This window comes from Malaclemys terrapin, chromosome 3 (assembly GCF_027887155.1).
Source record: "Malaclemys terrapin pileata isolate rMalTer1 chromosome 3, rMalTer1.hap1, whole genome shotgun sequence".
Classification (NCBI taxonomy): domain Eukaryota; kingdom Metazoa; phylum Chordata; order Testudines; family Emydidae; genus Malaclemys; species Malaclemys terrapin.
In genome coordinates, this window is record NC_071507.1 from 173510022 (window position 1) to 173535135 (window position 25114).

Genomic DNA, 25114 nt, shown 5'->3' on the forward strand with positions numbered 1-25114 from the left:
CTGTCAACGAAGAAAATGAGTTGGTTTGGCACAATTTGTTCTTGACAAATCCATGTTGGCTATTACTGATCATCCTATTATCATTTAGGTGCTTACAACTTGATTGTTTAATAATTTGTTCTGGTAACTTTCCAGATATCAAAGTTAGGCTGGCTTGTCTATAATTCCTTGGGTCCTCTTTGTTCCCCTTTTAAAGATAAGTACTATGTTTGCCCTTCTTCAGTTCTCTGGGACCTCACTTGCCCTCCATGTGTTCTCAAAGATAATTGCTAACAGTTCTGAGATTGCTTCAGCTAGTTCCTTCAGTACTCTAAGGTGAATTTTGTCAAGCCCTGTTGACTGGAATACATCTAACATCTAAATAGTCTTCACATATTCTTTCCCTGTTTTGGCATGTGTTCCTTCCCCTTTGTTAATATCTGTTGACAAGTCACCTTTTTAATGAAGACTGAAGGAAAATAGTCACTAAACACCTGAGCCTTCTTGAGGTCATTCCTTATTAGCTCTCTTTCCCCAATAAGAAGAGGACCTACACTTTCTTTTTTCTTTCTCTTGTACCTAATGTATTTATATAACCTCTTGTTATTGCCTTATGTCTCTTGCTAGGTATAACTCATTTTGTGTCTTAGCCTTTCTGATTTTGCCTCTATATACCGGTGCTATTCTTTTGAACTCATTCTTAGACATTTGTCCATGTTTGCACTTTTGGTAGGATTCCTTTTTGATTTTCAGGCCATTAAAGGGCTCCTGATGGAGCTATATTGGCCTCTTCCTTTTCTTTCTGTCTTTCCTTCACATCGGGATAGTGTACTGTTGCTCCTTTAATACTGTCTCTCTGAGAAACTGCTAGCTCTCTTGAACTCCATTTCCCCTTAGATTTTCTTCCAATGGGGCTTTACCTAAAATTTTCTGAGTTTGTCTGCTTTTTTGAAGTCCATTGTACTTATTCCACTGTTCTCACTCCTGCCTTTCCTTAGAATCATGATTCTGTCATTTCCTGCTCACTTTCACCCAAATTGCCTTCAGATTTGCAACTAGTTCCTCCCTGTTAGTCAGAATGATGTTTAAAATTCCTGTCCCCCTTGTTACTTCCTCCCTTTTGAAACAAAAGGTTGTCCCTAGTACATATCAAGAACTTACTGGACATTTTGTGTTATGCTGCATTAAAGTCTCCTATTACTACCACGGCTTGTGTGATTTTGCTATGGAAGTCATTGGGTGATTTTTAACATGGAACCTTCAAGACCATTTTCACAGTAGCTTTGCAGAGTAGTACCACACCTTAACTCTTATTAATAAATGTGCTATTTTGTTTGTTCTTTCACTAGTGTTTGCTTTAGCTTACCCTGGGTTAGCTTTGCTGATGGGCTGTCTGTTTAAAGTGGCAAAACCAAAGGGGTTGCAAGTACAGCTGGTTGGGAACTGGAATTTCCATTCTGTGGGAAATGCCAACATTTTTAAAAGTATTTTTTTCTTCCAAATTGGAACAAAAAGCAAAAGCTAAACTTTGAAGTTTCCTATGAAATGAAACCCCCCAAAAATGTTTGTTTGGAACATTTCATTTAGATAAAAACATGTTACTGCAATAACAAAATGTTTCATCTTTTCATTTTGACTCATTTAATTTAGACTTTAATATTAAAAACAATGTGCATACTTATATTTCATATAAAAGTCTAAATGCAATGAATCAAAATGATAGTTAAAACAAAACATTTTCACCTTATCAAATGAAACATTGTGACCTCATGAAACTGAGAAAATCTAAATTGTTTTCACTTTTTCCCTGTTGAAAAACTCATTTAAAAACTATGCATTCTCACAAAATGTTTTCTTTGACAGAAAATTGTTCTGTCAAATTTTTCAACCATCTTTAATTGCAAGTCTGATTAGTCTTTCCTGGTACCTTCATGCTATCACTACATAAGGACTGCTGTATTAGAAGTCTCATAAAGATATGTTTATTGTCTATACCAGGGATCGGCAACCTTTGGCATGCAGCCGTCGGGGAAATCCACTGGCGGGCTGGGACGGTTTGTTTACCTGCAGCGTCCACAGGTTCGGCCGACTGCAGCTCCCACTGGCCGCAGTTCACCGTTCCAGGCCAATGAGGGCTGCGGGAAGCGGTGGCCAGCACATCCCTCGGCCTGCACCGCTTCCCGCAGCCCCCATAGGCCTGGAACCGCGGCCAGTGGGAACTGCGATCGGCCGAATCTACGGACGCTGCAAGTAAACCGTCCTGGCCCACCAGCGGATTTCCCTGAGGGGCCGCATGCCAAAGGTTGCCGATCCCTGGTCTATACATATGTAAGTACAACTTCTCAATATTATGTCCCTGCCTACTGTGGAAATCTAATGAGCATCCTCAGTGAGCTGACCCACACACAGAAACGTAGCAGCTTCTTTGAAAAAAGCATAGTCATAATTTTTAGACACGTGCATCTAAAATTACAACTATAACAGTATGAAAATTTACATTATAACAGCAATAATCATGATTTGGATTATTTTTTTGCCATTGTAAATTATAGTCATGGTCTGGTCATGGAAAAAGGCTTTATAGGCTAATAGAAATATCTTTTATAGTGCAGTAAAAATTGATTAAAAGCCATTTAGTAATTTTTAATAGTATAAAATCCATTTAACCTCCCGAGTCCAGCTGTTGCTCCTTGTTCAGCCCTCTAACAGCAGCAGTGCAGGAATGCAAGTGGAAGGGCTATTTTTCTTTTCCAGCCTTTGCAAAGTCAAAAGGCCGTCTAAGAAACTAAAGCAATAAAGCAGATATGTGTGAAGGATGCTGAACTGCATTGTTGTTAATGCTGAATGTTCACAGTTGCAAACAAATTATGTGGGCATAGTTAACAGTTAATATAAAAGAGATTGTTAATCATTTGGATGTTCTCTGTTTAATGTTTCATTTAGTCAGAGAAACACAGTGCAAGTCAACCTTCATGCAAACATTCAGCAAAATCACAAAAAAGTCCCAAACCAGCAGATGGAAAAGCACCCTCCGTTTTTTATGCCAAAGAAAGCAAAGAAGTCAAGAAGGCAAGACCTGAAAGGACTACACCCCTGGGATCTGATAAGGGTAATATGAAATGCTGTTTCTGTTGTGTAAGGCAACAGTTATGTTTTAAGAATTTTGTTTTGATGAACTATTTCCATTTTTCTGTTTTTTAAAGTCTATGGAATGGTTGCTGAAATGTTTCTATTAAATACTGTATAATGTATGAGGAGCAGAGAAGTGAAAAAATTTATTGCTCCTTTGGAAGTAGTACAGAGAAAACACACAAGCCAACATTTAAAAATATAGGTGCATGTAGACAGGCTTCTTAATCCATTATTTCCTCGCAATGTCCAAGTCATTTGGTCAGCCATTTTAGAAAGGATTATGATTAACATAACAGTATCAAAATCTATCAATTTATAATATTTATATCACTTATTTCTTGTATAAAATCATACTTTAGGAAAAAACCTAGCAGTTGTACTGTATACATACTATGTATATTTGTGTGTATATTTCTAAACATTTCTTAGGCTAGGTCTACACTACCCGCCTAAATCGGCGGGTAGAAATCGACCTCTCGGGGATCGATTTATTGCGTCCCAATGGGACGCGACAATCGATCCCCGAATCGATGCTCTTACTCCACCAGCGGAGGTGGGAGTAAGCGCTGTCGACGGGAAGCCGCAGAGGTCGATTTTGCCGCCGTCCCTACAGCGGGGTAAGTCGGCTGCCATACGTCGAATTCAGCTATGCTATTCGCGTAGCTGAATTTGTGTATCTTAAATCGACCCCCCCCCCCCCCCCCCCCGTAGTGAAGACCTGCCCTGAGATTGTAAGCTTATTAGACTTGGATGTCAGGACCGCAGCTATTGGGGTGCAGGGTTGAGGCTAAGGCCCGGGTTGGAGGGGGCTTGAGAACATGGTCTGAGGTCAGTCTAGAGGGTTAAGGCCAGAAGCAGCAGTCTGTACCAGTGTCATGCCATAGGATCAGGTCATAGTTGAGGTCAATGAGCTGCACCAGGTTGAAGTCAAATGAGCCAGCCAAAGTAGGGTTAGTGGAACCAAGGCAGAGCGAGGCATTAGAAGTGGAGCAGGGGATCAGGAACTGAGGTGCCAGGAGCAGAGCAGGGGTCCAGCAGCGAGGCCAGGTGTCAAGAGCAGGGTTAGGGTCAGAAACCAGGAGCAAGGTAAGGTATCAGGAGTGTGCAGCACAATCTGTTTGCAGCAGCAAGCCAGGGACCCAAATAGTTGTGCAGACAGCCTCCAGGTGTTTATCCTAGACCTTAAATAGCATTCTTGTGCCAATCAGGGAACACAGTAGGCTTTGCCACTCAGGACTTCTATAGATGGGACATCCTGTATGCTTGAACCTGTAGGGCTCATAATCTGCTGTTCCATGCTTCACTGGATCTGTTGGGTAGCAGTGTGGATGGAACCAGCAGACCTGGATTCCAGAGTCCCAGCTCCTCACATGGGGATTATGTCCACCTGCCTACCTCTGTTTATATGCAAGTTTCTTCTAAACATCTTAGGTTGTAAGCTCATTAGACTGGGGGTTGTCTCTACCTGCCTACTTATATTTGTACAAAACCTAGCACAGTAGGGCTAATCAGGGCCTCTGTATACTTTAATATTAAATTATGCAAATTGCTGATCTTCATCCTGCCTCAAATTTCTGAATGTGTATTCTTGCTTTTTATTAAGAAATAAAACATAATAAATATAAATTAACAAAGAGAAGACAAGAAGAAATTATGTTTTGGCTATTTGATTGCCCTTTATCCTTCTAGGACATGAAGACTGATAATTCAACATTTTTAGTCTGTTTCTGTAATAGTTTTAGTTTACTAGACATTGATATTTGCACTACTACATAACCCTTTCTTGGCCAAGTGTTCTGCACAACACTTTCTAGTAAGTCCTTTCAGGCAAAAATAAAATATTTCAACAGGAATACATTTTTTTCTTTGAAACTGATTAGGTTGTGCAACTTTTGGAAATAAAGCCAATAAGATGAATGCTTTTTCTTATTATAGAATTGATTCTTTTCTTACTAAGAAAAATAATGAATTTTAATAATCCTAAGCGTGAATTTGATGAACAAGGAACTGTGACATGTTCATGGAGGTATACAAAGAGTATTTTTTTTTCATTACTTTCCAGCACCAAGTATTTTTAAAGCTGGTAAACCCCGAGGAGAAGTTCAAGGGGCAGCAGAGGTACAAGAAGACAAAAATCTGAAAGTGGAGATGCCTATCGATCAGGTAAATTCAGGGCAAACTTATTGCCCTCTAATAAATTTATTGGTATAAAATATTCTTGGTCCTTTAACATAGGAAGAAAGAATTTAATTAGCATATCCCCTCTCGCCCTCTGTCTGTCTTTGACAGGAATAAGGTAGAAATAGATTTCCTGGAGTCTCTGGGCAAAAGCAGCTCTTTGTTTAAATTACTGTAACTATTATATTAGAAAAATTAGTGAGACCTGACTAAGCTATTAGTCTGTAAAAATCCCATGGTTGAAATAAAGATAGAAGTGAAACAATTTGTTGTATGATCTTCCTCTTTCCTTACAGCTTGCTGAATTATACATATTAAAGCATATGTCTTCTCTATTAGTCTTAATGGAAAAAAATCAGCAAGCTTTAAATAAGGCCTTGTCTACTTGGGGTCTTAATTTGCACTGATTTTTCTTGCACATTGATTGGTGCATATTAGACAGTCTACAATAATTGTGCATCCACTGTAAAATATTTTCTGCTTCAGTACGGATCGGTGTGTATACATGGCATGGACTTTGGGCAGAGTAGGTGAGCAACATTCTGTGCAAGTATCCCAGTGTGCTTTGCTTTGCTGCTGTTCTGTATGTATTCTTTGTGGGGGACGGATAGCTCAGTGATTTGAGCATTGGCCTGCTAAACCCAGGGTTGTGAGTTCAATCCTTGAGGGGGCCATTTAGGGATCGGGGGGAACCCCCCCACCCCAACAACAACAAAGAAGTCAGGGACAGTACTTGGTCTTGCTAGTGAAGGCAAGGGACTGGACTCGATGACCTTTTAAGGTCCCTTCCAGTTCTATGAGATAGGTATATCTCTATGTATTATACTATTCTGTGACTTCTCTTGCTCTGAGTTGTGGGATATTGTAGCACGGCGTGCACTCACCGCCGCAGCACCTCCTGCTGGTCATCCAGGAATTAGCTCATCCCAGCCTCCGAGCGCCTCCTGCTAGCATCTCCCTACTGATACCTGCTTCCTGGTCAATCTCCACCACTTATAGTACTTCTGACCCCACATCCCTCACCGGCCTGCAGTGCCCCTTCTCCTGGGTACTGCCCACGACAGTACCCCCACACTCAGGGCTCCTCCCTTCCCCAGGGAACCCCAACTCCTTAAGCCCACCTTGCCTCAGTGACCCACTCCCAGTCTTTATCTAGCCCCTTCCCTCACGGGCAAACTGTAGTCTGAAGTGGCCACTCATCATCAGCCAGGGGGTTGGACCTGCTGCCTCTTCCTTCCCTGGCTGCTCCCCACAGCTCCAGTATCTCCTCAGGCCTAGGAAGCAAAGCCTCAGCCTGGGAGTTCGCCAGGCTGGAGCGCCTCCTGTTCCTCCCACCACTACGCTGTCCAAGGTACCCCCTTCTGCTTGCAGGCAACCAGTCTTTCCCTCTCCAAGGCTGGAGAGAGACGGACTACCTTCTGGCCCTGCAGCCCTTTGATGGGGCCCACGTGGCCCTGATTGGCTACTTCCCAGCCTTTTCTGATTGGCTCTAAGCCCCAGCCCTTTCCAAGGGCTGGCTTTTAACCCTTTCTGAACCAGAATGGGATGACTGCCCCGCTTATAGATACATAGCAGAAGTTAGCTGGGAGTGAGTAGAATTGTGGGACTTGGGGATAAGCTCAACAGTGCCCGTGATTCCTCTCCTGCCATCTCATTCATTTCTTGTGGGCAAGCCTGTTCCATTTTCAAAACATCCGGCATTTTGTGTCTGCTATCCTGGAATAGTGCTCCAAGTTGTGATGCTGCCAACTGCCAACACACAGAGACTGGTGACATTTATTTGAGATCTCATCGCCAGGTGACTGTGGCTTTGGATGCTATATGCTGAGCACTTTTGGCAGCTGCAACAGTGGCTGTACCAGCAGCAGTGGAAGGAGGAAGAGGAGGATGACACAGAGCAGCTGCTTTGGATGAACTTTTTTTGGAGCAGCTATACTCAATGCAATGCTGTTTCTGGGCTTGAGAAACAAGTGCTGACTTGTGGGAAAGGATTGTTTTGGAGACCTGGGGTGATCAGCCGTGGTGGCAGAATCTGAGGATGACAAAGGGCACTGTAATGGGGTGCACTTCGTCCCTGTTTGCAGATACCCCAGGAACCTCTGAGACTCTCCCTATTGAGTGGTAACCTCAACTGATTTATTTACATTTCCAGCACCAATATGGTAATGCAATACAATGCAGCAATATTATAAACAGTGCTTCTCTACGTTTAACCCTTTTCCACCAGGCCAGACGTCTCCCTTCCTTGAGATCTCAGGTCACACTGGAGTCAGCTAGCCCAGGTCCTCTCCTGACACCTTCTTGTGTCTTTCTTATACCCCTCAGCTGATGGGCTAATTGGTTCATCAGCCGCCTAGCCTGATTGGCTAATTAGCTTGCATATCTCCAATCAGCCTTCTCCAAGGGAACTGATTAGTGCCAAAGTTCAATGTAAGCCCAGAGTTAGCAGAACTTGAGTTAACAGACCATGGGCTTATTAACCTAGGGTTTGAGCATCTACACTCATTTATAACCCTAGATTAGGAATTGGGAAACTACACTGCATTATGTGGGCCCAAGTCCCAACCCCCCATATCCGAGACTTCCTAGCGCCCTCCAAAAATGTGACCACTTCAGTCCTTTGTTTGTGGTGCAGTGAGGGAAAACTTGACTATCCACCAAACTTAACTGTCCAGAGGACAATGAAAGTTGTCCAGTGGAATTGTGGAATACTTTTGGTGGGGTCCCCGAGCATGAATCCAGCGGGTCTGTGTTTACACTGCAAAGCAAAAGGGCTCAAGCCAGGACTCAGGGTTCAAGCCCTATCTCCCAGCTTGACTCAGGCTCAGACCTTTCTCATCTGTGGGGTCCTGGGACCCTAGGTCTGAGCCCTGGTTTAGTGTAGTTTATGTGTAGATAAAGAGGAGTTAGGCTTGACCCTGAGTTTGAAACCAGGGCTTATATTGCAGTGTAGACATACCCTAAGTGATTAGAGTGCTGGCTCACCTGTTAGTGTCCAGCATTCTGCCACAGGCACTTTCCTGAATCTGCGCTGGGCTCATCCCTGAGCTGCAGCTATGACACTTTGTCATGAATACTCCCAAAACCATTCAGAAGCATGTGGCCATCATCAGCTGGAAGCTTGCCACCCCAGACGGCTACTGGTCAGTAGCAAACCAAGTAGTCAGAATTACAATTTTCAAAGTTCCTGTCCTGTTTCTCCTTAACAGACCAAATATCAGTCAGTACAGCTCTCTTTTGGGCAGCAGGACTGGGCTTACTCGAGAAAATTTATATGTGCACCAAGCTATGGTGGTATTCAGCACAGGAATAGAAATGTAACTTGTTCTTTAAAAAAAGAAACATTTCACTCTGTAAACTCTGGCACTTCGAGGGTTATTAAGAACATAAGAACAGCCATATTGGGTCAAACCAATTGTCCTTCTAGCCTGGTATGCTGTCCTTCAACAGTGGCCAGTGCCAGATGCTTCAAAGGGAATGAATAGAACAGGGCAATTATCAAGTGATTCATACCCTGTCATCCAGTCCCAGCTTCTGTCAGTTGGAGGTTTACGGACACCCAGAGCATTGGGTTGCATCCGCGACTATTAATGGACCTATTCTCCATGAACTTTTCTAATTCTTTTTTGAACTCAGTTATACTTGTGGCCTTCACAACTTAACCCTGGCAACTAGCTGAACAGATTGACTGTGCATTGTGTGAAAGTACTTCCTTATTTTTGTTTTAAACCTGCTGCCATTGGTGACCCCTGGTTTTGGGGATTTATATAGTGGCATTATGATATTTTTTGTCTTATTACCTGTCCCTTTCCTAATAGTTCCCAGCATTCTGTTAGCTTTTTTTGACTGCTCCTGCATATTGAGCAGATGTGTTCAGGGAAATATTCACAATGACTCCACGATCTTCCTTTAGTGGTAAAAATTTAGACCCATCATCTGGTATGAATAGTTTGGACTACATTTTCCAATCTGCATTACTTTGCACCTATTAACACTGAATTTCATCTGCCATTTTGTTTCCCAGTCATCCATGTTTCTGAAATCCCTTTGTGACTCTTTATAGTCAGCTTTGACATTAACTATCTTGAATAATAACTTTGCCACCTCACTTTTTATTCATTTTTCCAGATCATTATTGAAAATGTTGAACAGCACTGGTCCCAGTATAGATACCTGGGGGACCCTTCGATTTACCTCTCTCCACAGTGAAAACTGACCATTTATTCCTACGCTCTGTTTCCTATCTTTTAACAAGTTACTGATACATGAGGGAACCTTCCCTCTTAGCCGATGAGTGCTTTCTTTTCTTAATAGCCTTTGGTGTGGGACCTTGTTAAAGGCTTTCTGAAAATCCAAGTACCCTATATCAACTGGATCAGACTTGTCCACATGCTTGTTGACACCCTCAAAGAATTGTAATAGAATTGGTGAGGCATGATTTCCCTTTACAAAAGCCATTTTGACTCTTACCTAACATACCATGTTCATCTATGTGTCTGATAATGCCTGGTTAGCCTTACTGGCCTGCAATTGCCAAGATTACCTCTGGAGCTGTTTTAAAAAATCAGCGTTATATTAGGTATCTACCAATCCTCTGGTACAGAGGCTGATTGAAGCAATAGGTTACATACCACAGTTAATAGTTCTGCAGTTTCGTATTTGAGTTCCTTCAGAACACTTGGGTGAATACCATCTGGTATTATCGTATCCCATTGGTTATGATTGTTCCACAAAGTTTCTGTGATGCCTATTTTATCAATATCCTCATTTAATACCAGACATCAAGTTCACCCATCTTAGTATTTAGACTTCTAGCATTTGTATACAAGCACTTATAAAATTTATCAATATTTAGTTGTCTGCATTTGTGTGATGTATTGAATGGGACTCTTTTTTTCTTTTGACTGTTTCTCTTCAGTTCCTACCTGTACTTTATCAACCTCTGTCCTCTCATCTGTACGAGACTATAGAGTATCCCCTTTAATAAATCCTCCCCTCAGTGATGTCTCTGTCCGAACCATGTACTCCTCTGAACCAGTTGGCTTTCTCCCAGCCCTTAGTTTAAAACCTCTAAGACCATTGTAATTTTACATTCCAGCAATCTAGTTCCGTTTTGGTTTAGGTGGAGCCCATCTTTCCTGTATATGCTGCTCCTTTCCCCAAGGGTTCACCAGGTTCTAATAGACTTAAATACCCTCTCCAAACACCATCGTTTCATCCATGCACTGAGACCCTGCAGTTCTGCCTGTCTAGCTGGCCCTGTGTGTGGAACTGGAAGCATTTCAGAGAATGTTATCATGGAAGTCCTGGATTTTAATCTCTTACCTAGCAGCCTGAATTTGGTCTCCAAGTCCTCTCTCTCATCTTTCCCTATGTCACTTGTACATAGCTGTACCATGACAACCATCTCCTCCCCAGCACTGAATGTAAGTTTATCTAGATGTTTCGAGAGGTCTGCAGCCTTCACACTTGGCAGGCAATTCACAATGTGGTTCTCCTGATTATCACAAATCCAACTATCTATATTTTTAATCGAATCCCCTATTACTATTACCTGGCTCTTCGTAATAACTGAGGTCTCCTCCACTGGGAGGGGATGAGAGGATGACATCATCTGTAGGAGAGTTCCAATTATGGAATTGTTTCCCTCCATTCCAGCTTGATGTTCTCCTTCCCCCAGACTTTCATCCTCCTCAACAGCACAGAAGCTGTCTGAGCGGGGGTAGGACTGTTCTATTGTGTCCTTGAAAGTCCCATCTATGTACCTCTCTGTCTCTCTTAGCTCCTCCAGTTTATCTGATCTCAAGAGTGCACTGAATGGACACCTACACCACCTGCCCACAAGGCAGGTAATCGCTCATGCTGCATTCAATGCAATAAAAGACATTCCAGAATGCATCATTCTGTTCTGTCTTTGCTGTGGTATCGACAATGTTTTCAGTAAATCAAAAAGTTTTATGATCTGATAGATAAGGGTTGTCTTGATACCATTAAGTTTTTAGAGGAGCATGTATTGAAGGCAGCCACATAAAACTTTTTCCTCTGCTACTTAAATTTTTTTTTACTGTTCCTTAATTTTTTAAAGCATCAAGGTAAGGAAAAATGCTAAAATCAATTTCATTCATTCATCTACCAAAAAACTATAGGCTAAGTATTTGCATGTAACTCAGGGATATGAACCATGGATTTAAATTGCAGTATATAAACTATAAAACATGTATTTATAACATTTTAGTCCCTCTGATGATAGAAATGAAAGAAAAAGCTGCAGCCTTTGAATTAGCCTTGTAAAGGGTTGCAGCTTTTTACTTGCTCCCTTGCACTACCTCCTCCAGTGATTCAAAACATAGCTTCCACTTTATACTCCTGAGCAAGGGTATGCCTTCTAATCCCTGACAGACGCTGGATCTGGGAGATGAGGTATGGATACTTGCTGAAATTCTGTGGCCTCTGGGAGAATACTCTGATTTCCCAGTGTGTATATTAAAATTTTTTTATCTGGAATCTATTAGATTCCCTGGAGATAAACACTGTCAGATTTTGTGTCTACTTTCTGCACAGCACATGTAGGAAGGGAGATGTAGCCAGTTTTATTGGCAAAATGAGAGCAGAGTGGGGACTTGGATCTAGCTGAACAGCATATCAAGTGGCAAGATTCTTCTAGTACTTACACCCAGTTACTTTGACACAACTGCACCTACAGATGTACAGACTGACACAGTCAATTGCATATTCTTATGCAGGAATGCAGACACTCCCAAACAATATAACACAATATTACAAAAACTTACTACTGGACAGTTGCTGCGCACAACTGAGTGTGAATGCATTATTCATTTCAAGTGAACTTCAGCCTTTTTTTGTAGTATGGGTAAGAATCATTCAGCCTTTACTGTACATGTGAAAAACAAGCTTTATTGTCTATAGAGGAAGGGATTAGACCAGTTCCGTGTTTTAAACATCTGGATAACAATACTTGCACAGTACCCCCAACAGACTGGTTAAAACACCAGTGTTGCTGATATTTTTAAAATATCAGCAAAGGAGAAGTGTTTACCAGTCAGGATCCATAATATAGGCTACTTCATCTCTATCTTGATCTTCTCCAAATACAAATAATGGCTTTTATGTTTTTTTTTGTATAAACATAAACAAATCTGATTAAAGAAACCATCATCTTTCATTTTCAGGAAGAATGAGAGAGATTGCCTAAGGGCAATGAACTATTACCTCCTGTCAAATCTCTCATTCAGTTCATTTATCAGGTCAAACCACTTGTGACAGTAAAATCTTTGTTTGTATTTTAAATTGAATTTAGAGTTTGTGAAAGGTGCCAGATGGACAGCACAGGGAAGTGAAGTCATCTGTTTATTCATGGAACAGATGCTGCTCAGGATGCAGCAGTGGTCTGCTTCTTACTAGCCCACCAATATGTATGAACTGGTTTGGCGTGATTAGCTCAGGTTAGCTTGCTTCATGACCTGACACTTCTTTGCCTCTCTGTTCATATAAATTCCACTCATATAGAGACTGGTGTATTTATGTCATACTCCTCCTTAGGACATCCCAGTGCCAGCTGCTGTTATAAAAGGAGACCTAGTTTCTTCTAATTTCCCCACAGGGTCCCCTAATTCTAGTAACAACTGGAAGTTACTAGAGTAAGAGATAAATTTGGTCCTGCCTGCACTCTAAGCTACATAGCGTTACTTTTGGAGACTGAGAAAAAGACAGCTGTTTGTTGAGGGCATGCTAGGAGCTTACAAGCTTTCTGTTCTGTTCTGTGACTAGTTTTAATTGGCCTTGGAAAGGAAGTGGGTTCACACACTCTTGCATAGAAAATGCTTTATCATCACCGCTCTCTGAATTTCCCTGGATATTTCACCGGACACTTTTTTTTTGTAGCTCTGTATACAGGTGCAGAATAAAACCTGACTTTATAGGTTCTATTAACTAGGCTTCCCATATATTAGTGCTCCATTCGGAGCCAAACACTCCATCACCAACCTGGTAAAAAATGGCTTTTGTACAGACCCATTATTTACTTTTAACTATCAGTCCATCTAACTGCTAAGTAGATCAATAAAAAAATTTACCAAAATACTTTTGTTCTTCAGTGTGAATACTTAAGCACAAGAACCATGTGCTCATTGGTTGAGAGACAAAGATCATACCTGTGTTGTTCGCCTCTATGATAGTAATACTAGAAGAAGTCTGTAGTGACTCTTGTTCACAATTTGCATGGGTTTGCATATACATTTCAGCTGTCTATTCATGATGTTTTATTAACTCTACTAGCCATATAGAGATTGGAAACTGGTCAGCTATTGTAAGAATTTCTTTGCTGCCATCTTTGAACTCATAATATTTCAGAAACTGGGCCTGCCTGTTAAACAGCTTCTTCCTGATATCACAAGATAGACCTCAACCTGTTATATATGAAAAGATTATCCTGAAAATAAACTGGCTTCATCTGTCTCTTTTGCTAAGAAATTAAATACAACTTTGGAGTCTCTCTCTAACTGATACTATATTTACACTGCTGAAAGTTTTTGAAGATTTCATTCAAGAGACTGGCAGGGAGTAAGACTGCATTTCCATTATTCTACCATCAGTGGACACTTTGAAATTATATTTTAGGGCAAAAAATATGGGTAAGTGGAATTATGAAATCAGAAATATTAAACTCTGTTTCTTCACTGTTTAGCCACACTAAATCATTAGGTTGACCTAACTACAATGCACAGGGTGCAAAATTTTTCACAGGCCTGAGAAATGTAGCTAGGTAGATCCAATTTTTAAGTGAAGACTAGGAATAAGACTAGCAGGAAAAAAAATTCAGCTAAAGAATACAAATATCATTCCCATTGAAATAAAACCAAAAAGTGAAATGTAATCACCAGTCAAGAAATTTTGTTGGATAATACAAGGCTTTGGGACTTGTGGTAAAATTTGCAATGGGAATAGTTAACACAGAACCAACCTAGCTTGGTAAACATGACCTTGTGGAAAGATGGAAACAGAAAGCTTATCTGATTTCCAAATCTTGCTGCAATCTTAAAAGGTGTATCTTGGAAGCCCTCCAAGCAGTCTTTCAGAAGAGTCTGTTCAGTTTTGCTGAAGATATCAATGCAGAACACCACTACAGACTTTACTAGAAAAGTCAGACAGGCTTTTGATATTAGAATGCAGTTTGCCCATAATTAAAGGGACACCAAAAATTTAAAAATCAAACTTATTTCTGAAGACGTTTTGTCTACTGTTGATACAAGCAACCCCTAAAATCAGTATAATTGAAAGAGTTTAGGAAGAAAATACCCCACAAAAATTCTCTTTATGTTGTGCATTTCACAGCCCGCTGTCTAAAGTTAATTATCATTGTCTCCTCTGTATAGTCCATTAGTTGGTCACTTCCCTCTTTTTGTGTGTGTGAATCTCTTACACAGCAACAGGGAAGAGAAATGTATTTTTAAAAATAAATAGGGCTCTGAAACCACAACTGGCAGGGTACTCGGGTGCCCTTGTAGTACCTGAAACAACTTTCAACACACTTTTTAACTGAGAATTTCAAACTGATTTTGTGCCTCTAGTGCTAAAGTACTTGGGGTCAAATCCTGGTCCACTGAAGAAAACAGGATTTTTGCCACTAACTTCACTGGCATCAGGATTTGGTCCAGTGATGAAGATGAAAAGCTTTCAGCAATCAGGTTTGGGACTCCTGATGTGTTAGGCTTTGTTTAAACACTTAGGAAACCTTGGTCTGCGGCCTGGTCTACATTTAAAAGTTTTGCCAGCATAGCTATGCCAGTTAGGAGCACAGACACAGTGATAATGACCCAAAGTCCTTTTGCTTATTTTTTCCAGGGAACTGGTATAAACTATACTGGCAAAATAATTAAAATAAAATAGACTGTATCTATACTAGGAGAGGTTGCTGGTATAGCTCTTCTGGTATACATATACCAACAAAGCCTATCTAGTGTAGATAAGACCTATGTTTCAAAGAGTTTATAATATAGAGCAGCAAATACCAACACTCCAAACTACTTATTTATATTTTTAAATAATCACATACAGTGAGCATGCATTTCACTATATTTAGTCGTAAAGACTTTTAATCAAATTGCATAGCTTTAAATATTAATATATTTTAATTTTAGATCATATTTCTGAAAAAAAGAGTATTTAACAGGGCAGGTTGCCATTATTGAGGCCCTGCTCCAAAAAGAATCTCATGAAGTTAACAGTCTCTAATTTTTCATTTTTGGGGAGGTTATTGTAAAGATGTTTTTTGAATAGCTCCGGTTATATCTTGAACTTGCAAATGTTGCAGATCACCGTCAGTTTTGTTTTAGCTGTAGGTGCAATGCACTGGTGATTTTGTTGATATCTCTAGCAATGGTGTACAGGCTGATGAGGATCAAAAGCTATCAGCAGCCTTTGATACTAATAATTATTGGGCTTTGATGACTTGCCTGTGGGATCTTTAAGGAAGATAACCCTTCAGTGGACTCTTTTCTTCCTCTTTGAAAGGTGCTAAAGGGTACAATGAAAGCATTATTTTAGTTCCCCAAGGTCTTTTACAAGCAGAATACTGCAGGGTTCCAACTTGCCAACCATCCTCTCCAATATGTATGTCAAGACTTCAGGGGAAATAGTGAGAATTTTGTTTTGCAGTGTCATCAATCTGACAAATGTGGTGAAGTGGTTGGGAGGAAACTGGTTTAAAAGGAGCCCAGATAAGATGGAGGAGATGCTGATTTGAGGAAGAGGAAATATCTAGAAGGCATGGTCTTGGCTTTGGGCAGTTTTCTATTTGAAGTGTCTTTGATCTTCATTATTCTCATTCTTGGGGAGGAGGAGGGAAGTATTGGATGCATCTCTGCTCTTGGTGATATGTGATGTTATTTCAGATACAACTAACCTGGACTGCCATCCTTTCTTTCTGATTGTTCGTAGTTTCATAGAATTTAAGGGAGGGGTTCTCAAACTGAGGGTCATGACTCCTCAGGGGGTCGCAAGGTGACTAGGTGGGGGGGTCACAAGCTGTCAGCCTCCCAAAGCCCGCTTTGCCTCCAGCATATAAATATATTTAAAAGGTGTTTTTTTTTTATTTATAAGGAGGTTCGCACTCAGAGGCTTGCTGTGTGAAAGGGGTCCCCAGTACAACCACTGGTTTAAGGCCAGAAGGTACCATTAGGTGTCATTTAATCTGACCCCCTGTATATATAACAGGCCATTACGTTTCATCTGGTTACCTAGCATTGAACCAAATAACTTGATTTGACGACATCCAAAGGTGGAGAATCTCCACCACTTCCTTTGGTCAGTGTACCAATAGTGAATCACCCCCATTTAAAATCATCAGGCCCAAATAGCTTGCACTAAAGAATCTTAAAAGAATTGGCTGAAGAAATCTCTGGCACAATGATGTTAATTTTTAATAAATCTTGGAAGACTAGGGAAATTCCAGAACACTGTAAGAGTATTAATGTTGAAAGTGGCAATACTCAAAAAGAGAAAGCAGGATGACCCAGGTAAATATAGGTCAGTTAACCTAACATCAATTCCAGAAAAATAATGGAAAAGCTGGTACTGGATTTAATTGATAGAGAATTAAAAGACAAGAATATAATTAATGTCAGTCAACATGATTTTATAGGAAATAGGTCTTTCTTGTCAAACAAAGCTGACGTCATTGTTTGGTGAGACAGCAAATTTGGCTGATAAAAGGTAACTGCATAGAAAGCAGTGACTCTGACAAGGATTTAGGGGGTTACAGTGGACATGCAAATCAACACGAGTCCCCAAATGATTAGATGGCAAAAAGAGCCACTGAGATCCTTGGATGTATAAACCAGGGGGATAGAAAGTAAAAGTAGGCAAGTGGTTTTGCATCATGTACAGCATTGGTGAGACCAATATTTGAATATTGCTTATAGTTCTGCCACCCACATTTTAAAAAGGATGTTGAAAAATCAGAGAAGGTACAGAAAAGAGCGACAAAACTGATTCAAGAGCTGGAGAAAATGCCTTAAAGTGAGACATTTAAAGAGTTCAATCTCTTTATCTTATTTAAAAAAAATTGAGAGATGAGTTAATTACAGTTTATTCATACTTTCATGAGGAGAAAATACCAGACTCTATCAGAAAAAGGCATAAACAAAAACTAATGACTGGAAACTGAAACCAGTCAAATTCAAATGAAAAGTTAGACACACATTTTTAACTGTCAGAGTGATTCACTATTGGTACACTTACCAAAGGAAGTGGTGGAGATTCTCCACCTTCGGATGTCGTCAAATCAAGTTATTTGGTTCAATGCTAGGTAACCAGATGAAACGTAATGTGCCTGCTGGGGTTCGGGGCTTCAGCAGGAGCAGGGCTGAAACCCTGAGCCCCGGCAGGTGCCTCCCAAGGTGCTGAAGCCCTGATTCCTGGCAGGTGTCCCCTGGCTCACAAACTTCTGAAAATTTTTGTATGCTGCTCAGGGGTCTGCAAGTTTGGCCACCCGGTAATATACTTAAAAAAACTCCTTCCTATTGTCCTTAGGGAAAAATCCATGCTGACAGGGCTATGTGACCGGAGTCACATTGGGGGCCAGCTATGGTCACTCAATTAGGGTGAACTGCAATGAATGGGGCAGACAATCCCCATAAAGCTGGTGGATATTGCAATACTTAGATTTACCAACACAGCATAAAACAGTCTCTTTATTACCTTACTGGTTACTCAGAAGTCCAAACAACACAGTTCCCTTGAAGTGATCCAGCCTCAGGCCTCCATCCAGGTATCTAAGTCAAATATGATGATTTCTGAAAATTTTATTTCATCATATAAAAGAAAAGGTTCTACCAATCCCAAAGGAGTGGACACATTACCTCCCAGGTTACTGAATATTCCAGATCTTGCCCAAATATACGCCACAGCCCATTCTTATTAACTCAGAGGTTCTCAAACTGGGGGTTGGGAGCCCTCAGGGGGTTGTGAGGTTATTACCGGGGGGGGGGGGGGTTGTGAGCTGTCAGCCTCCACCCCAAACCCCACTTTGCCTCCAGCATTTATAACGGTGTTAAATATATTAAGTGTTTTTAATTTATAAGGGGGGGGGGGGTCGCACGCAGAGGTTTGCTATGTGAAAGGGGTCACCTGTACAATAGTTTGAGAACCTCTGTATTAACTAAACTAAACTTTATTAAAAACAAAAGAGCGAGAGTATGGTTAAAAGATCAATATACAGACATGAGTTCAGTTCTTAAGATTCAGATTCATAGCAGAGATGTGAGCTTTGTAGTTCCAAAGAGTTCTTTTGGAAATAGTTTGTAGGTCATAGTCCAACGTTCAAATCTCATATTCAGGGCGTACCAGCATAACTGGGACCTCAGTCTTGTGATTCAAACTTCCCCAGATGACGCTTAAGCAGATGTGAGATGACAGAATCAGGACCCAAGGAGCTTTTATACAATTTCATGTCCTTTTTGACAAGTTGGAGTTCAAAAGGTAATTAGGATGATTTTGAAGGCGGTCCATCACCGGTACTTAGCTATAGAATTAACATGAGGCAATTTGCTTGTTTCTCCACCATTCACAGATTATTTGCTATAGATCTCAAAGACAGATGTATAAAGAGATCTCATGTTTAGAATTCATTTAAATGCTAGGATGTTCTTTTGCTTTCTGAATTATCAGAATACAGCATAGACAGGGACTGTTGATTACATCGTTGACCCTATTCATACATATGTAAATATACAAAAACACAAACATTCTCTCCCCACGTCTTGAGGGTTATTTATTTTACAGGATGTTTAACCCTTTCTAGCCTTGCATCACACCCTAATTCCTTCCGCTTCCTGTATCAATTTTCCACACTTCAAAATTTCTAATTTATATTGATTGCTATCTCTTCCCCCCTTTTCCATTTGGTATATATTGCTTTTTATTTTTCATTGCTGACTTTATTTTGCCACTGAACCTGGGTGTGCTTTTCGCCAGTATTGTCCTCTTTTATGACTGTGGAATTGTGGCTTTTTGGCCTGTAATGGGTTAGAGGTGGATCCTCCCACTCTGGATCAGTGGGAGGCCACTCTGCCTCACTATATCAGTGGGCATCGCCCAGAGTCAGGGATTTAGCAGAAGAGTAAACATTTGAAGGCTCTGGTCCTTAGGCAGGGTAGAGCCGCAAAGGCATATGGCTTGGGCCATTGGCAGGGCAGAGTCCTAAATGATCTAAAAATTTCCAGCCCTCAAGCACAGCAGACAACAGCCAGTCATTGGTTCTGGCCCTCAGGTGGGGGCAGAACAACTGGGTAGTATATGAGCTCTGGCCCTTAGGCAGAGCAAATGAGCAGTCTGAGTGCTGGCCCTTAGGCAGGGGCAGAGCCACAATTTAATCTTGGGACCCAGGCCCTCAAGCAGGATGGGGGACCAAAGAGTCTAGGAACTCAGGTTGCTGGCAAGGTGGAGCACCAAACAGTCTAGAGGCTCAGGCAGGGGGGTTCTCTGACCTCTGAGGCAGGCAGAGAAGTAGGCAGTCTATTACCTGGTGGGTCCCAGCCCAGGGCAGAGTGTTCTGCCGCTGGGTCAGTGGGGAATCCAGCTGGAATACGCTGACCGCATTTCAGGCAGCAATGCAGTCAAACTGGTGTCAGCTATCCCTGGACCACTTCCTTCCCTCCCCTTGGGATGTACCTGGATCCGTGAGGTCCTCTGCTTCCCCAGGGTAGATAGGCAGTGGCAGTCCCGGCCACTCCTCAGTGCCTCAATTGGCTGCTGGCTCCCACTGGTCTGGCCAGTCTTCAGCGGGGTAGGATCCTCCTTGGGCTGCAGTCCCTGGAGCAGGCAGAAGGCATCTGTCTCCTCCTGCGGCTCCCGCCCTACTGAGCTGCAGGTATCCTCCTTTATACTTCTTGTCCTGCCCCTTAACCAAGCCTGGCCAGACTCCACCCACCTTGGCTCAAGGGGCATCAGTGGGATGCCACTCCACCTCACTACATGGTCATCCAAGAAACTCATCTTAAAGAACTCCCAATTTTCCTTCATGTATTTCGGTCTAATTTTTTCCTTCCAATTAGTTTTGCCCATAATTTCCCTCAGCTTTGGAAAATAAATCCTTTTGAAGTATCCACCACAATAATCTATACCTAAGTAAATATAAGGCTGGAGTGCAATGTGCTTTACTGGGGAATATTCTTGGAAAAGGCATAGTTAGGCTTCTAGGAAATGGTGCAGGATGAGTGAGAGAAGGGCAAAGGGTAAAGAAAGACAGCTGTGGAGAGTTGGTGATTCAGGAAGATGTGTGATGGAAAGAGATCAGAAGATATGGGGATAGCCTTAGAGGGGGAAAAATGATAAAGGTCCTAAGGAAAAAGAGAATGGGACAAACTGAGGATGGGAACAGAAATAATAAATGATAGAGAGGAAAACACAGAAATGAAATATGATACAAAAGAATAGAATGTGTGTGTAAATGAGAGAATGAGAGAGAGAGCAGTAAATACAAATTTCTTTTTTCTATTTGCCAGGTAGGGTTGCTCCCATCATAGATATGATTTTATATTTGTAGTATAAAATTCAGATGATTTATTTTTGTTTGGTTTGGGGAGATGCGTTGTGGGAGGTGCAGCAACATTTTTATTTGCCTGAAAAAAACAATACATCTAAGGTTATCCCTACTCTAAGGCTACTTTGCACTACTCTGGCTGTTAATTGTTTTCCTTCTCTTATATTCTTTTTTTAGAATGTATTTAGTCAGGTAGTTTCCCAAAATTTATTTTACTCCATCAAGCCAAAATGAAATTCCTCTGCTTTCTGCAGAGCATTTGCAGCTTTCTGCTCTCACAAACCCTCCTAGATAAGTTCTCTCTCTGCCCCAGTCCCTTTCACTCCCCATGTTCCGTTAGTGTTTACAGTTAGTTCTTGTTTTAAAATTCCAAAGCACCTACTAAGCTGGTACTTGCAAAGTTAAATACCTATGTTTCCATGGAGAAAGTGGTGTTATAACATTGAAAAGGAAACTAAGGTGTCCTGACAATGGATCAAGTGCTGCTTGCTTTACTCATACAACTAGTCCCTACATAGTCAATATAACTACTTATGTGAGAAAGAAGTGCAGATTGTGTCCCAGTGTGTTTAATCTACATCCTCATTGTATAGCAGGAAAAAATGGTTTACTTTTCTTTGGGTACATCTATACTTACCTCCGGGTCTGGCGGTAAGCAATTGATCTTCTGGGATCGATTTATCATGTCTTGTCTAGACGCGATAAATTGATCCCGGAAGTGCTCGTCGTCGATGACGGTACTCCTCTCACAGAGCAGGAGTATGCGGAGTCGACGGGGGAGCCTGCCTGCCACGTGTGGACCCGCAGTAAGTTCGAACTAAGATACTTCTACTTCAACTATGTGAATAACGTAGCTGAAGTTGCTTATCTTAGTTCGAAGTGGGGGGTTAGTGTGGACCAGCCCTTTTACTTTACTTTTTACTTTACTTTATACTGTGGAAAAGAGATTTTTCCTTTTCATTGTTAGAATTGTTTTCTAAAGTTCTTTTTATTCCATATTCAGTCTAGTGTGGATTTAAGTTTCTGTAAACTTTATAGAGATTGTCATAACTATGCTATTTTGTAAACTTCCTTAAATGAAGTGTTTACTCCGTAACCTTCTGCTAAGCTAACAATTAGCCATTTCAGCATAATGGAAGAAGGTTTTGGTATTTGGTATAATGTTTTTGGTATTGTAAATGTGACGCTCATTCCTTGTGGTTGTGCTAAATCACTTAACATCAATGTTAATTATGAGTTCATATAAATTATTTATGAACTGACTTTTTTACTGATATGAAATATACACATTTCGTTATTTAAATACTTTGAGCCAAATCCTTCAGCCATAACTTAGGCAAAAGTCCCATTGAAGTCCATACTCAGTCCTAAAGTCAAAGGGAGTTTGGTCTTAAGTAAAGTATGCTGGATCAGGGCTTCTGTTTCTTAACAAGTACATCATTTTTTGTGTGTACACATTTTGAAGCATCAATTATTAAACTAGTATTTCTCTATTATTACTTTTTCTAGTGTTGTGAATATAAGGGGAAGGGTAGCAACCTTTATGTATCCTTGGCAGCTGTACTGGATTGCCTTACCTGTAAAGGGTTAAGCAGTTCAAATAACTGAGTTGGCACCTGACCAGAAGGACCAATGAGAAAAGATGATACTTTCAAATCTGGGGGGAAGGATTTATTTGTTGTTCTGTGTGTTGTTCCCTCTTTGGACAGAGGGAGAAGCCAAGCAGGTACAATATCTCCTGAAAATATACCTGTACTAATCCATCTAAAACCACAGAAACTCTGAGTAGGGGAAGGAAATGCATTAGGTTATCTTTTGTTTTGGCTTGTGAATTTTCCTGTGCTACAGAGGTAGTTTCATTCCTGTTTTTGTAACTGTGAAGCCGAGCCCAGAGGGGAATGCTCTGTGTTTTAAATCTTATTACCCTATGAAGTTACTTTCCATCTTTATTTTGCAGGTGTGTTTTTTACTTTTTCCTTTATTATAAAAGTTCTTCTTTTAAGAACCTGATTGATTTTAGTGTCCTGAAAACAAAGGGTCTGGTTGTGCTCACGTTGCTGAAGCAACTGGTTGGTATTTTAGTTTTAAGCCTCCCCAGGAAAGGGGGTGAAGCGGCTTGGGGGGGAATATTGGGGGGGAATAGGAATTCCAAGTGACCCATCCCTGAATTTTTGTGTAAATCACTTGGTTGTGGCAGCAATACCAGTTCAAGGACAAGGAAAGGGATTTGTGCCTTGGAGAATTTTTAACCTAAACTGGTAAAATATAAGTTTGGGGGTCTTTCATGCGGGTCCCCACATCTGTAGTTCAGAGTCAGGGGGAACCCTGACACAGACTAAAATTTTCTTTTAAAATGTATGTTAAAATGAAATTGAAACCAAAAGAATGTAATAGAAAAGTAGTTAGTACCTAGGATACAAATTCTGTCTGTTAATTGATTTTTTTTTCACCTAGGTTCCAGCTCAGATTGTTCAAGAAGAAGAAATTGTGGCACCTTCCGGTACTCCTGCTGATGAGGTTAGATTTATTGGTTTTCTCAGTAGGGGGGAAGTGTATAAATCTGTAAATTAAGAGTGGACTAGAATAGGAATCCTTGAATCTAACCTCTTTTTGAATTTCAGGGTTGAATGTGAAACAATTGTATTTGATTCTGAGTTCCAAACCAACTAATGTAGCTTTAGTCCTATATTGGATCCCAAACTGGGCTGGATCTATTTTCCTCTTTTGGTTTTGATGCCACTGAACTCTCACAAGAGCATCTGATCTTATGAGATATACATTATTCAAAGGTAGTGGAAATCTTGCAGGATCATCTGAACTAACTATATTTTTGTCATTTGGGGCTGCAGTTTTACAATAACAGTTCATAAAATTTCAGTTGCTCCTGATCCAGCCTTGACTGAGACTTGAACCTAGCTTATATTTAATCATCACTTCCTTAACCCATCTGTACCATAAGTTAAAATGCATACATTTGTAGTAATGTAATATGTCCTTAATTTTCAAAACCAACCCTAAAGTTAGGTTCATAAGTCCATATTTAGGCACTTAAATAAGTAGTTTGATTTTCCAAAGTGCTGTGCATCTAGCAGCTCACAGAAGCCAAGGGAAGTAGCTGGCTGTTGAGCACTTTTGAAACTCAGGCCATGTATTTTTGTCCCTAAATTTGGATTCATGAACCTGACATTAGGCACTTGTTTTTGAAAATCTTGGCCTAGATTTTTATTCATATTTTATTTAAAAAGATTTTAAGAGAAAGTATTAACTCTAAGCCTTGTGCAGGACACAGTGTGGCAGAAACCCTAGCCCCATAGAAGTCAGTGGGATTTTGCCATTGCTTTCAATAAGGCTAGGATTTCATCCAGTAAGTAGTTTTCATTCTGAGGGAGTTGTTAATCTGCAAAGCATTGCTCCTGTATCAATGCCTTCCCCTTTGGGCACTATACAATGAAAAATGGAGTCAGCGTGGTCTAGTAATTAGAACAGAACACTGCGCAAAGGATACCAAAGTTCTCTTTCTAAGGGCAGCTCTACACTACTACCTAAGTTGATCTAACTTACGTCACCCCTGCCCTGAGCCACACAAGTTTTGCACTTTCCACAACAGCGCTATGTCAGTAGGAGATGCTTTCCCACCAACATAGCTTCTGCTTCTCGCAGAGGTGGAGTAATTTATGCCGACGGGAGACCACTCTCCTGTCAGCATAGCGCATCTTCACCAGATGCACTATAGTGGTGCAACTGCACTGATGTAGCACTGTAGTGTAGAATTGCCCTAATTCTCCCACAAAGTATGACCATGGACAAGGTCTCTGTGCCTTGCTTTAGCCATCTGTAAAACGTATGTAATAGTATCTACCTCACAAGTATGTTGTAAGGTTTGCTTAATTTGTGTCTTTAGTGTGCCTTAAAAACTGACAATCGTCAAAGAATTTTCAGCACCTAGAACCTAATGCACACAAATTCCACCACTTTCAAACCCAGAGCAGCTGTGAAAGACAGTGTATGCTGGCTCCAAGGTACACTAACCTGTACAGATGAAAGGTTGGTCTGCTACAGTTGTGATAACTACAAGATTTTGGTAGGATAGCTTTACTTTTAATTAAGGCTCAGTGCACTCAAAAATAATATTCTTTATTATAGGCCAAAGGGGTGTGGTGATGTACAAGACAGTTTTTTCAGATTAATTAAACTATATAAAAAAAGGAGTAAATAGAAGAAAAGTGTTTGTAATCAATATCGTTTAATCAAAATGGTTCAAGCCTG

At 40.8% G+C, this 25114-nt stretch overlaps 1 protein-coding gene across 3 annotated transcripts in view; it reads left to right on the top strand.

Annotated features, from left to right (window-relative positions):
• DCDC2C (doublecortin domain containing 2C) overlaps positions 1–25114 on the top strand; it is a 104898-nt gene that overhangs the window by 55514 nt on the left and 24270 nt on the right. For all 3 annotated transcript variants that reach the window (XM_054023457.1, XM_054023458.1, XM_054023459.1), the window contains exons 7-9: positions 2923–3088; positions 5174–5274; positions 23303–23365. In XM_054023457.1, the coding sequence (XP_053879432.1) occupies positions 2923–3088; positions 5174–5274; positions 23303–23365 (330 nt within the window). The remainder of the gene's footprint in view (positions 1–2922; positions 3089–5173; positions 5275–23302; positions 23366–25114) is intronic.